The 13,630-nt window shown below is 38.4% G+C and overlaps 1 protein-coding gene across 1 annotated transcript in view; it reads left to right on the forward strand.

Moving 5' to 3' along the window:
- NCKAP1 (NCK associated protein 1) overlaps nt 1-13,630 on the forward strand; it is a 234,916-nt gene that overhangs the window by 47,492 nt on the left and 173,794 nt on the right. The window contains exons 7-9 of the mRNA XM_030209048.1: nt 2,555-2,692; nt 8,132-8,180; nt 11,858-12,014. Of these exons, the coding sequence (XP_030064908.1) occupies nt 2,555-2,692; nt 8,132-8,180; nt 11,858-12,014 (344 nt within the window). The remainder of the gene's footprint in view (nt 1-2,554; nt 2,693-8,131; nt 8,181-11,857; nt 12,015-13,630) is intronic.

The raw sequence follows: 13,630 nt of genomic DNA on the forward strand, positions 1-13,630 counted from the left end.
AGATAATCTTTTTTTTCAGTATCTTGACTGTAAAATTTGACACATCTCTGGAAGTACAAATATTATATGTTTATTAAATTACATTTTTACCCACTTGCTTACCAGAAACTCATCATATGAGGAGCAATGTCATGAAAATTACAATTCACAGCAAGCAAACAAAATTGAAAGCAAAATGAAATATAAAATGAATAGTTAAAAAATTGTACGAAAACAAAGTGCAAACATAAAACACTCCCCACAGTCATATCATAAACTTAGCAAGCAATAAAAGTCCAATACACCTTAATAATACCACAGCTAAATGGCAAAAATGGACTTGTCTAAAGACTATTTGGAACATTTTACAACTTTTTTGGGATATTATTGTCATCCACTTTGGGTTTAAAGTGGAATAGAAATGCTTAAACTAAATTGAGCAAAACAGTGGAGGATTAGCCAAGTGGTTAGTGCAGTGGACTATGATCCTGGGGGACTGGGTTCGATTCCCACTGCAGTTCCTTATGACTCTGAGCAAGTCACTTAACCTGTATATACTAGATATACAGTAATACCTCGGTTTTCGTTTACTTCGGTTATCGTCGGTTTTGGTTTTCATCGATTTTTTTCTGCGAAAAATTTTCTCGGATTTCGTCTGTTACCTCAGATTTCTCTGGCGTGCCCACGTGACCTCGCTGCTAATTTTGCAAAAACAAAGGGCGACCCACGTGTACTCCTCAGGAAATAATTTCCTCAGTTTTTGTCTGTTTTAGATTTCGCCGATTGTTTTCAAACGGATTATCAACGAAAACCGAGGTATCACTGTATCGCCTTTCTGTTTTTTTTTTTTTTCTGCAACTACATTCAAAGCGGTTTATAAAGTCCCATTCCCAACAAGTAGGGAGGAGTGGCCTAGTGGTTAGGGTGGTGGACTTTGGTCCTGAGGAACTGAGTTCGATTCCCACTTCAGGCACAGGCAGCTCCTTGTGACTCTGGGCAAGTCACTTAACCCTCCATTGCCCCAGGTACAAAAAAGTACCTGTTTATGTAAGCCGCATTGAGCCTGCCATGAGTGGGAAAGCGCGGGGTACAAATGTAGCTAAAATAAATAAACCCTCCATTGCCCCATGTAAGCCGCATTGAGCCTGCCATGAGTGGGAAAGCGCGGGGTACAAATGTAACAAAACAAAAAAATTCTCATGCCAAGTGTGTCAAAAAAAAGCACTTTATTAGATCTTCACCAAGACCTGACATGAATTGTGTTTCGGCCTAGGTGGCATGGGACTTTGTTTTTGTTCTCCTCCACTTTTTTGCTTATAAAACAAATAAAATAAAAGCAATTTTTAAGCATGCTTTTTATTCAAGCATTTGGGTGTTAATAGTACAGTAGTGGATTGTAGCTCATCAGGCTTAAGATGTAAGTAATATTTGTGATTATGGCACATTTTTTATCATTTAGTGTAATTTGTTATGTGTGTTTTAGAGATTGTGAATTTGTTGTCTTGAGTAATGGATAGGTAGGCAATACTTAATTTTTTATAAATAAGTAATTTAAAATAGGTAATCCTGTAGAGACCTGACTTCCAAAGGAAGGAAGAGTGTATAGGGCCAATACAACCAACGGTTCTGTCCTTACTATTCTTTTATCATATTTCCTTAAGTGAGGTAAACTTAAGTAGAGAACCCTGAGATTAACATTGGGTAGATCAGGGGTTCCCAACCTTCTTGGGTGCAGTGATGCCTTTTTAACATCCAAAAAATGTTGTAGGGAACCCCCCATCAAAAAAAAAGAAAAATCCTGTTCTGTCTAGTCTCTCCTTCCTTCCATCCTCTCATCCTCCAGCATCACTTTTTTTTTTCTCTCAGCCAGTTCCTCCCCATCCGCTCTCCTCAGATTTTTCCTCTTCATTCTTGCATAATCCGTAGGCCATCCATACCAGACTCTCTCTTTCTCTCTCTCTCTCTCTCTCTTCCCAGCACCCACCCCACCAGTCTCTTTTTCTGCAGTCCTCCTCCACCAGTATGTCTCACTCTCCAAACCCTTTCCATTCAGTTCTTTCTTCTCCTCTTTGGTTTCTCCCCATACTCAACTCTCTTCCCAAGCTCTTCTGACTAGTTAGTATCTATCGCTCTCAAGTCTCATTTCACTAATTTCTCCTCCTAACCAAGTTGTCAATCTGCCAATCTTTTCACCCCTTCCCGGTATTTCTTGATTTATTTTTGAAAATTAAATAAAAAAAAAAACAGCCATGTGTGTTTTCAGAGTTAAGAAGAATCTTCCAAATCTCTTTTAATATAATCTTTTTATTAGCTAATTCTGTTTTTAAATGTCACTTTAAAAACATACCTAAAATCCTCTTAAATGTTTTAAATTTTTGTATTTCCTTAGTTCTTCAAGTTTTAGGTACTTATGCACCTGGTTACTAGACAGTCGTTGCTAGAATAGCATACTTGTGGTCACATGATTGGTTTTATAGGAAAAGAAAAACACCTCATTTGCTTGTCCTTTTTATGTAGAGATGGTTGAACACTCCAGGGTTTCTTTTCATCAAACATTTTTTTCATTGTTTTGCAGTCTCTGTCAGATGCACTTATTTCACTCCAGATGGTTTATCCTCGAAGAAATCTCTCAGCTGACCAGTGGAGGAATGCACAACTATTGAGCCTCATCAGTGCCCCCAGTACAATGTTAAATCCTGCACAGTCTGATACAGTAAGGTTCTTTATACTTTGTATATTTCAGGTGTGTGAGAGAATTGCATGTTTAATTACTTATCAGTTATTTTATAATTTTCATTAGAGGTCAGATGTTTTGTCTCTTAACAATCCCTGCATGTTAAAAAAAAAAACATATGCTAAGTTCTGCCCACCGATGTGAGCGGTGCCCACAGCATTATCAGCGCAACTGTTTCTGAGGCACTCCACTTCTTGGAGCAGATCACAGAGACTGTGTGCTGTTATTTGGGAACATTCAGTTAACCATCTATTTTCCTGCAGTGGGAACACTTTATTCAACATCGGCTCGGTGGTAGAGGCTAAGCCCGCAGTGGTGTTAGCGCAACCCTTTCTGATCCACGCTGTTGAAGGGACATGCCTAAGGGGCATGTTATGCCCCTGAGTGTGCCCCTTTGTCGGAAACTTTGTGCGAAGTTTGCAAGTTTTATGTATTATTTTATTTTCCATTGATATAACATTGTCTTTTTTAAACACTTTTTTTTTTATGCATTGGCTGTTAGTTTGTGTAGCCTGTCTACTAGGCTGGACAACCCCCTGTAGTCAAGATTTGTCTTCAAATTGGGGTTGTCAGGATACTGGGGGTTTTTCCTCTTCTGTATTTCAGAATTATTCTAATGAGTTTCTTTCTAATATTGAAGTAATAATAGGAAATCATTTATCTAGTAGATCTAAGAGAACAAGTAAACTTTTCTCTGTCCCTAAGAATTTAATTCTTATTAAGCTTCAAGATGAATGTCAAAAATCAGATTTTATTCCAGTCCCTAGTTTTTACTTCAGTGCTTGATCAGTCTGTAGCAAAAGTTACCTTATTAGGGATCTGATTGGAGATACAGTTAGGGTTTGCGTTTATAACTGAAACCTGGATTATTAATGAAGACACCTGTATTTTTATTCTTAATCATCCTTGATTAGATAAGAAGGGTGGAGTTACTGCAGTCATTTTTAAATCTTTTTTTTATAGTGTCAATAGTAGCTACTATCTCTTCCCCAGATCTAGAATTGTTGTGCTATATAAGCTGGTGGACTCTGATTTTGAGGGAAATATTGGTTTGATAGTACTTTATCGACCACCAGGGAAATGGAACTCAATTTCCATACAATTGCAAGAATTTCTTTTTACTCATCTATAAATTTTTCTTCGCTCTTATCAATAGGTGATATTAATCTTCACTTAGAGCTTACAGAAGACTTAGAAGTTTCTAGTTTTCTTTCTGTTTTGGATTCAGTAGGATTATAGTGATAGTGCCCTTGTAGTAGTAGTAGTAGTAGTATAAGTCTCTGGTGAGGCCCCATTTTAAAGTACTGTGTGCAGTTCTGGAGACCACACCTACGGAAAGATATAAACAGGATGGAGTTGGTCCAGAGGGCAGCTACAAAATTAGTAAGTGCTCTCAGTCATAAAACATATAGGGACAGGCTTAGGAACCTCAACTTGTATATGCTGGAAGAGAGGTGAGAGAGACGGGCTATGATAGAGATGTTTAAGTCATCAGTGGCGTCAATATACAGGAGGTGAGCCTTTTTCAAATGAAGGAAAACTCTGGAATGAGGGGGCATACGATGAAGTGAAGACTTAGGAGGACTCTAAGAAAATACTTTTTCACCGAAAGGGTGGCGGATGCATGGAATGGCCTCCTGTTGGAGGTTCTGGAGACGAGGACTATCAGAATTTAAGAAAGCATGGGACAGGCATGTGGGTTTCCCTTAGGAAAGGAAGAGATAATGGTTACTGAGGATGGGCAGACTGGATTGACCATTTGACCCTTATCTGCCGTCATGTTTTTATCATCCTTAATTTAATGTCAACCCACACATGAAAAAGGACATAGTTTGATTTTATAGCTGCTACTCAGGGTATTTCAGCTAATTTAAATATTACAGATGTAAATAGGGAAGTCATTCCCTGATCAGATCATTTTTTTTTAGCTAATTTTACATTGTCCTTGAGACAATATAGAATAAATTCTTTTTTTTTTAACAAATTGATCAGAAAACATATGAATGCTAATGCTTTCTGGAACTTGGCTATTCCTCTATTAAATTTCGATGTTTTTAATCCTTCACTTTCATATAACATCTGGTATAATTTACTTTCAAAAACTAGGGGTGAATTGGCTCCATTAATCAAGAAAACCGTTTCCTTTACTCATAAAGCGAAATCGTATTATCAAGATTTTGGCTAAATTAAAAAATGATTGCTGTCGAATTGAACATAAATGGCGACTTTCTCATGATAACCTATTAAGATCTGAATGGGAAAAAAGAGGTATAGATCTTTCAAATTGTACTTTGTAAAGCTAAAAAATTCTATTATGCTTCATTGATAGTTCTCCCTCATCTTCCAAAATGCTGTTTACTATCTATAAGGAGATAATGCCCGATTCTCATGCTGGTATAGATACTGATTTGTATCCTCCTCCTGCTTCAGCACTGTATTTTTCAGACAAAGTTGTAAAAATTAGGGAATTAGTTCCCCTAGACCGGATAAAGTTGTATACTTGTCATACCTGACCGGTGGAGGTACAATCTGTCCCCATGGATAGACTCTGGGAGAGCTTCCATTCTATTCCAGAAAATCAGGTAGTTCCTCTTCTATCTGAACTGATCTCTGCATCATGCACACTAGATTGTTGCCCAGTTTATCTTTTGAGATGACCACCTCAACAAATAACTGAATGGGTTTCAGCGTTTTTGAATTCTCTCTTTTCTTTAGGACACTGTCTTCCTAAATTAGGGGTAAGAAAATGGTGCCTATCTTAAAGAAGAAAAAAATAATTCTGATCCTAGTATTCCTGTGAACTTTTATCCTATAGCTAGAATACCGATTCTTGCTAAGTTATCAGAATCAATTGTTACTTCTCAGTTGGTTTCCTATTTAGATAAGGTTTCTTGTCTTAATCCCTCTCAATCTGGGTACAGAATTTACTCTTCTGGCCTTGGTATCAGATGGTAAGTCACTAATGTCAAGAGACAAAGCCATGGTGTTGCTGCAGTTTGATCTGACAGCAACATTTGATACAGTGGACCCTGATATTCTATTGTTTAAAATTAATTCAGTTGGTATTTCTGGCATAGACTTCAGTTGGTTTAAAGAATTTTTGTCCATTAGACAATATTCTGTTAGGATGAAAAATGAGTGTTCTGATATATGGATACCACCTTTTAGAGTTCCTGAAGGTTCACCTTTATTGCCAGTTTTATAAAGCTACTTGAATGGATGTGGAGTCAATCAAATCAACAACTGAAAACAAATGATGAAATCAGACTCACTGTGATAGCAAAAAAAATACGTGAAGGTAAAGCACGTTACACTAAGAGGAAAGAAAAAGCCTCAAAGAGCTCCAGACCAATAGATCCATAGAGCTGAAAACGATCTACATGGATCTATTCCTCATCATTGTCTAAAAAAACCTTCCTCTATCCACAAAAATCCATTTTGAAACGTAGTCTTCAAAATGGCAATTAAGTGTATTTTTGGTTTTTGCACATTTTGAAATTTAAGTGTCAAATGCTGTCACCATATACTGTTCATATGTAATGTTGTCCAAAACAAAAACACACATAGACTCCAGGAATATTTAGCTTGAATATGTCGTCTATCCTGGAGTCATAAATTCCAACGCTCAACAATCCCCCGGACCAACATTGGCCAGCGTTTCGCTCATGCTTAAATAAGCAATGCTGCTTCAGGGTCCTGACGATGGGTGGAAAAGACAAACAGCAACTCAGCACTCCACTGTCCGACGTATTTTCAGATCTGATGTGTTTTCATCAGATGTCCTCACCCCCCCCCCCCCCCCCCCCCGAAAAAAAAATGTCAAATATGGTCCCATTTTGTTTTAAGAGTTATTTTGGTCCAGGAGAGAGACCGGAGTACATTCTTGGCATCTTATGTGTATTTCTTTTCAACAACTGTCAGCTTGGAAAGAAAGGATTGAGACTAAATTGAAAGCCCAGTTCTTAAATATTTCTTTTCCAAGGGAGCAGGGATTGGTGTACTTATTGAAACTGAAAGTCCTTGCGTCTATCCTGAAGTTTACTTATGGGAGCCATCTCTAGCTTCTACTAACCTTCCGTTTCTCTTTCCTGTCTGCTCCCTGCCCCTTTCCCCAGCATCTTCTCTTCCCCAACTCCAGTGCCTTGATGAAGGCCAGAGGAGTGAGGTCTCGAACACAGCAGGAAGAAGAGCATATGCCTCTTGAGCACATATTGTAGGGCTTCAGGAAGCTTGGAGGACTTGGGCTTAGCTGTTTTGGCAGCAAATGGGAGGAAGCAAGCAATCACTCAGGTTTTGCTGGTTAGCTGTAGGTATCTAGGATATTGGACTGGTGGGCAGCCAGATCTCAACGTATGCAAAGAAACAACCACTGTTTCCTACTCCTGTTCATTTTATATATCCCTGTATGGAATGGATAAAGTTGTGTGCTGCCATGCATCTACTCAGTTTAAAGGGAACATTATTCATGGTACAGAGCTTCATGCTATGTTAGAAACATTGAAACATGATGGCAGATAAGGGCCAAATGGCCCATCCAGTTTGCCCATCCTCAGTAACCACTAACTCTTCCTTTTCTATGGGATCCCACATGCCTGACCACGCTTTCTTAAATTCTGACACATTCTTCGTCTCCACAGCCTCCAACAAGAGCCCATTCCATGCATCCACCACCCTTTTGATGAAAGAGTATTTTCTTATAGTCCTCCTAAGTCTTATTTCCTCTTCATCGTATGCCCCCTCATTCCAGAGTTTTCCTTCATTTGAAAAAGGCTCATTGATGCCATCCCTTATCTGCTGATATTTCTCTATGCAGTATTACACATTGGCACAAAAATCCTACCCAATTGTGATTCTTTATCATTTACTTTTTTTTTTTCCTTTTGCACTGGAAAAGCAAAACTTTATACACAATTCAGTTTAGGAAGAGATTACTTGAAATGTTTGTCTTTTTTGCTGTTATTTCATATTGTCTAGAATTTGAATTTAGAGGTAAGATTTAAACTTACCCTCTGTTTACTAAGCTGCGCTAGTGGCTGCCGTGTGCTAATGCCAACACAGCCTTTGAATGGGCTGTGTTGGCATTGCCGCGCAGCAGCCGCTAGCACAGGTTAGTAAACGGGGGGGGGGGGGGGGGGTGTTTGCCTTTTCCGAGTTCAATTTCAGGGTGAGTTACAAAGAGGTACACAAGTAATTTTCCTAAGTAGATTTAACAACCTAAATTGTTCCTGAGGAGGGAGATGTGACTTGCTCTGGCTTTCTTACAGAGTATACTTTCTGCACTCACAGATTGATTACATGTTTGCTTTAAATCAGAGATCAATATTTTTTAGGCTTTCCTGTAGTTTAATGGAGATTTAAGGAAGTAGAGGAATTGCATCCAAACTTTGTGCAAATAATTCAATTATTTTTTTGAAACAGATGCCATGTGAATACCTCTCTCTTGATGCAATGGAAAAATGGATCATTTGTAAGTAAATCTACATAAACTAATGTATTATCAAGCCAGCAGCTCAGCAGTAAGAGTGTATGATGCCATGCAGATGATCCGGGTTTTATTCCTGAGCCAGATTGCTGCAACTCAAGGCATGGAATGTTGCCAGCCTTTGAGTTACAGCAACACTTAAAATGGTTTTTTTTTTGTCTCCAAACAAATTGTGCAAATACAGGAGACAATAATGAGCAGCAGTGGATCTTATGTCAAACAATATCATCATACAGATATTAACTCTTAAAAAAAAAAAAAAACCTCTCCCCTCATCCCTCCCCCTTCAGTCCCAATACTGCAAGTTTCATTGCAAAGGGTTGGTTATATTAAGTCCAGTTGAGTAGGCATTCCAAGAGGAAGAAACTATGGTCCTCTATTAATAGCATCACTTTCTAGGAATTATGATCTGTGCTTCAGCCAGAGGAGTGGTGTAATGATTCGGCTAAATGAGAGAGGGTAGCCAGTAGTGGGTCTTTCATCTAAAGACTTGTCTTATCTAAGTGATTGTGAAAGAACTCCTGTCTGAGTTCTGGGAATAGACGTCTAGAAGACTTACAGGCTTGGTTTTGGCAAACAGCTGTGTCAGGTCTTGTTAAGCTAGTATTTTATAAAGAAAAGTAGATGCTTATATAGATTTGTCTCACAAATAGGCACCACTTTACTGAATTGCCCTCAGCAGGCACAATATTTTACCAATGTACAACTTAAGCTGCTGTTCGATGATAAGACCAAAGAATTGGTAGCTAATGTTCCTAGAAAAATACAAAATCAGGGATCTAACTGGGAATAAAACATTTTAGGGAGCTATATAGGTATTTAGAACAGTGTTCCTCATCCCTATTCTTGCAAACACACTTATACAGTAGGGTTTCCTTGATTACCATAGTGAATACACTGTTGCAGTAAATTCCAAAATAAGTCCAGAAACCAGTCCACACGGTTAACCACAATAATAATGATGGAGACGACCTCAGAAGGCCGAGGTCACATGTTGGAATTGTCTGTTTTAGGTTGTCAGTCTCTTTCATTATTCAAAACCCTTCATTTTTTTTTTAATGTTGAGAGATATAAATATGCATATGTTTTAAAATCACTTCTCACAAAAAAATATCAGAGCTGTAATTGAATATATTTGCTGCAGCACTGATCTTTGAATAATTCCAACAGATCACCAGGTGCCCTTGGCCTGGATTGGCCGCTGTCGTGGACAGGATGCTGGGCTCGATGGACCCTTGGTCTTTTCCCAGTGTGGCATTACTTATGTACTTAATGTAAAAACACTTATCTGAACTCGATGGAGGCCATTCATTTTACTCCATGGCTTCATCTTGGGCTTTCAAATGAATTGCGTCTGAAGCCTCCTGTCAACTACCCTTCTTTGCTGGATTGCTGCATGTTTTGAATGGGTATTCAAGTGACATTGAGGCATATTTTCAAAGCACTTAGCCTTCCAAAGTTTCATAGAAACCTATGGAACTTTGGAAGGCTAAGTGCTTTGAAAATATGCCTCATTACAACTGAAGAAGTAGGGTGGTTTATAGGAGACTTTGAGGTTGATGAGAAGCATAAGATTCTGCGGCTGATCCTGAAGACCCATGCTCTTCCTGGAGGTGATTTTTATGTGCTGAGGTCTTGAAGGGCATCAGAATTTGTCCGCAGCACTGGTGTCCATGTCCATTGTATCAGATGGGAAACTTCCTCAAGGCACAGGCGTACAAGGGTGTCTAGATGCCCTTGTTGAGGAATGCACACAGGGCATTGAGGTCTAGCCATGCTCACTTCAGATTTCTCTACTGGTAATATTTTTCTGAGTCTCAATTGAGCATTACTGGGATTCTGAATATGAGACTGTAGAGTTCACTGAAGAAAAGGTATCCACTGAGTTGCCCTTAGATCTTACTCTTCCCCATAGGATCAGTGCTTCACTGATTTTTATCAGGGGAATGGGTCACATCATTCTATTTAAGAGATAGAGGAAGAACCCAGAGCAGAAATGTTGTATATCCTCCTGTTCCGCAGACCTCCCTTTTTAACAAAGAAGCTGTGACAGTATCCACAGAATCCTTAAAGATGTACAGATGAAAATGTAGGAGACCCCATCTCCCATTGTGTTTACCCAGTCAATATCAAAGCAAACTCTATACGTAGTCTTTAAAGCTCTCAGATTTGAGAAACAGAACTCCCACACTGTTATGATTTAGGAACTCTTGCCTCTCTTGAGCAAACTCTGTTAAGTCACACTCTTGAGTGCCCCTGAGAAAGGATAAGTATATAAGTAATGCCACACTGGAAAGGACCCAAGGGTCCATCGAGCCCAGCATCCTGTCCACGACAGCGGCCAATCCAGGCCAAGGGCACCTGACAAGCTTCCCAAACGTACAAACATTCTATACATGTTATTCCTGGCATTGTGGATTTTTCCCAAGTCCATTTAGTAGTGGTTTATAGACTTGTTCTTTAGGAAACTGTCTAACCCCTTTTTAAACTCTGCTAAGCTAACCGCCTTCACCACATTCTCCAGCAACGAATTCCAGAGTTTAATTATGCTTTTGGGTGAAGAAATATTTTCTCCGATTTGTTTTAAATTTACTACACTGTAGTTTCATCGCATGCCCCCTAGTCCTACTATTTTTGGAAAGCGTGAACAGACGCTTCATATCCACTTGTTCCATTCCACTCATTATTTTATATACCTCTATCATGTCTCCCCTCAGCCGTCTCTTCTCCAAGCTGAAAAGCTGTAGCCTCCTTAGTCTTTCTTCATAGGGAAGTCGTCCCATCCCCGCTATCATTTTAGTCGCCCTTCGCTGCACCTTTTCCAATTCTACTATATCTTTCTTGAGATGCGGCGATCAGAATTGAACACAATACTCAAGGTGCGGTTGCACCATGGAGCGATACAACGGCATTATAACATCCTCACACCTGTTTTCCATACCTTTCCTAATAATACCCAACATTCTATTCACTTTCCTAGCCGCAGCAGCACACTGAGCAGAAGGTTTCAGTGTATTATTGACGACTACACCCAGATCCCTTTCTTGGTCCGTAACTCCTAACGTGGAGCCTTGCATGAAGTAGCTATAATTCGGGTTCTTTTTTCCCACATGCATCACCTTGCACTTGCTCACATTAAACGTCATCTGCCATTTAGCCGCCCAGTCTCCCAGTCTCGTAAGGTCCTTCTGTAAGTTTTCACAATCCTGTCGCGAGTTAATGACTTTGAATAACTTGGTGTCATCAGCAAATTTAATATACAGCTAGAATATTCTTTGAAATGTCATTGTAAATTTTCACGTATTGTTTACATTAGTATAAAGGCTATAGGTTTTTGTTTTCCAGAAATACTTGAATGATCTAAACTTTTAATGTGAGCTTTTGCACATTTTTGCCTTCATTTTTTAAAAAAACAGTGTTAATTGCTCAGGTGAATAGTTTGTGATACAAACAGAAGAATGTTAAAAGGAATCTTGTGTATTTATATCTGTGTTAAAATATTTCATGTACTATGAGAATATGGTGAAAGTATTATTATCTTAACATGAACTTTTATGAATAGAGTAGAAATTTGAAAGACCACCTGATTTTGTCATCCATTAATTTCTGCCTAAATATTGTGCATTTTTAGTAATTGAATGCTTTTTGTTTTTATTTTGCAGTTGGATTTATTTTGTGCCATGGAATCCTAAATTCCGATGCTACTGCTTTGAGTCTTTGGAAGCTTGCCCTTCAGAGTAGTTCTTGTCTGTCTCTTTTTAGAGATGAAGTTTTCCATATCCATAAAGCAGTAGAAGACTTGTTTGTCAACATAAGGGGGTATGTTGTACCTTTCACCTTCCATTAAAAAAAAAACTGTAATACTAAACTTTTAGTGTTGGCAATGTATTTCTAGCATATTTGCTACACTTATACTCCAAAAAAAAAAGTATATATTATGGTTTATCAGAACAAAAATGAAGATACAAATATTCCCACTGGAACACAGAATTTCCACCTGTTAACAACCTATAATGCTTCATTGTGGCTGGTTCAGGACTAGGGGGCATGCGATGAAACTACAGTGTAGTAAATTTAAAACAAATCGGGGAAAATGTTTCTTCACCCAACGTGTAATTAAACTCTGGAATTCGTTGCCGGAGAAAGTGGTGAAGGCGGTTAGCTTAGCAGAGTTTAAAAAGGGGTTGGACGGTTTCCTAAAGGACAAGTCCATAAACCGCTACTAAACAGACTTGGAAAACTCCAAAATTCCAGGAATAACATGTATAGAATGTTTGTACGTTTGGGAAGCTTGCCAGGTGCCCTTGGCCTGGATTGGCCGCTGTCGTGGACAGGATGCTGGGCTCGATGGACCCTTGGTCTTTTCCCAGTATGGCATTACTTATGTACTTTATAGTACAATGCAAAAACTGTTAGGTGCTTTAACTTGTTCCACAAGACTTCATTCAAGTAATTATTAAAAATAAATGCATGATGTTACTGGAGCAGCAATCCAGCGTAAATTACTGACAGAAAAATCAGCAAAGAATAGTATAGGAAATTAAAACTGATATTGAAAAGTTCTTTTTAGCAGCTCAGAGGAAGATATAAGCCATTGATCAGTTAGCAATTTTTGTGCTCCCCTACAGTTTTGGAATTATATACTGGCCTTATAAAGATCTTGAAAAACTGGATCTATATGCAAGAAAACTCCATGTTAGAGAGAGTTTAATAATCAGTATATGCTAAGATTATATATTCCAAGATCCAAAGGAGGAATGGGTCTCATAGAAATAACAATACATATGGTGCTATTGTAGATCTCCAGGCCTATTTAACAGCATCAACAGACTCAAATATCCAAAAATCTTTAAGGTGCTCATTTTCAAAGCTTGTAGACTTACAAAATTACATAGTTACATATGTAACTTTGTACGTCTATATGCTTTGAAAATGAGCCTCTAAGTCTGAAAATTAACATTTAGAATCTGTCTCCATCCTTACTACATAAGTGTTGCTATACTGGGACAGACCGAAGGTCCATCAAGCCCAGAATCCTGTTTCCAACAGTGGCCAATCCAGGTTACAAGTACCTGGCAAGATCCCAAAACAGTACAATAGATTTTACGCTGCTTATCCTAGAAATAAGCAGCAGATTTTTCCCAAGTCCCTCTTAATAATGGCTTATGGACTTTTCATTTAAGACACTATCCAAACCTTTCTTAAACCCCACTAAGCTAACTGCTTTTACCACATTCTCTGGCAACAAATTAAACGTGGAGTGAAGAAATATTTTTTTCTCCAATTTGTTTTAAATTTACTACTTTGTAGTTTCATTGTGTGTCCTCTAGTCTTAGTATTTTGAAGGAAATAGTGAGAATACACCAGTACAGGCAGGGAAGGAAGCAACAGAATTTATAAAACAAGAGAAAAATATTTAAAGTATTTGGTCAGCA

This window comes from Microcaecilia unicolor, chromosome 7 (genome assembly GCF_901765095.1).
Source record: "Microcaecilia unicolor chromosome 7, aMicUni1.1, whole genome shotgun sequence".
In the NCBI taxonomy this organism is placed as follows: Eukaryota; Metazoa; Chordata; class Amphibia; order Gymnophiona; family Siphonopidae; genus Microcaecilia; species Microcaecilia unicolor.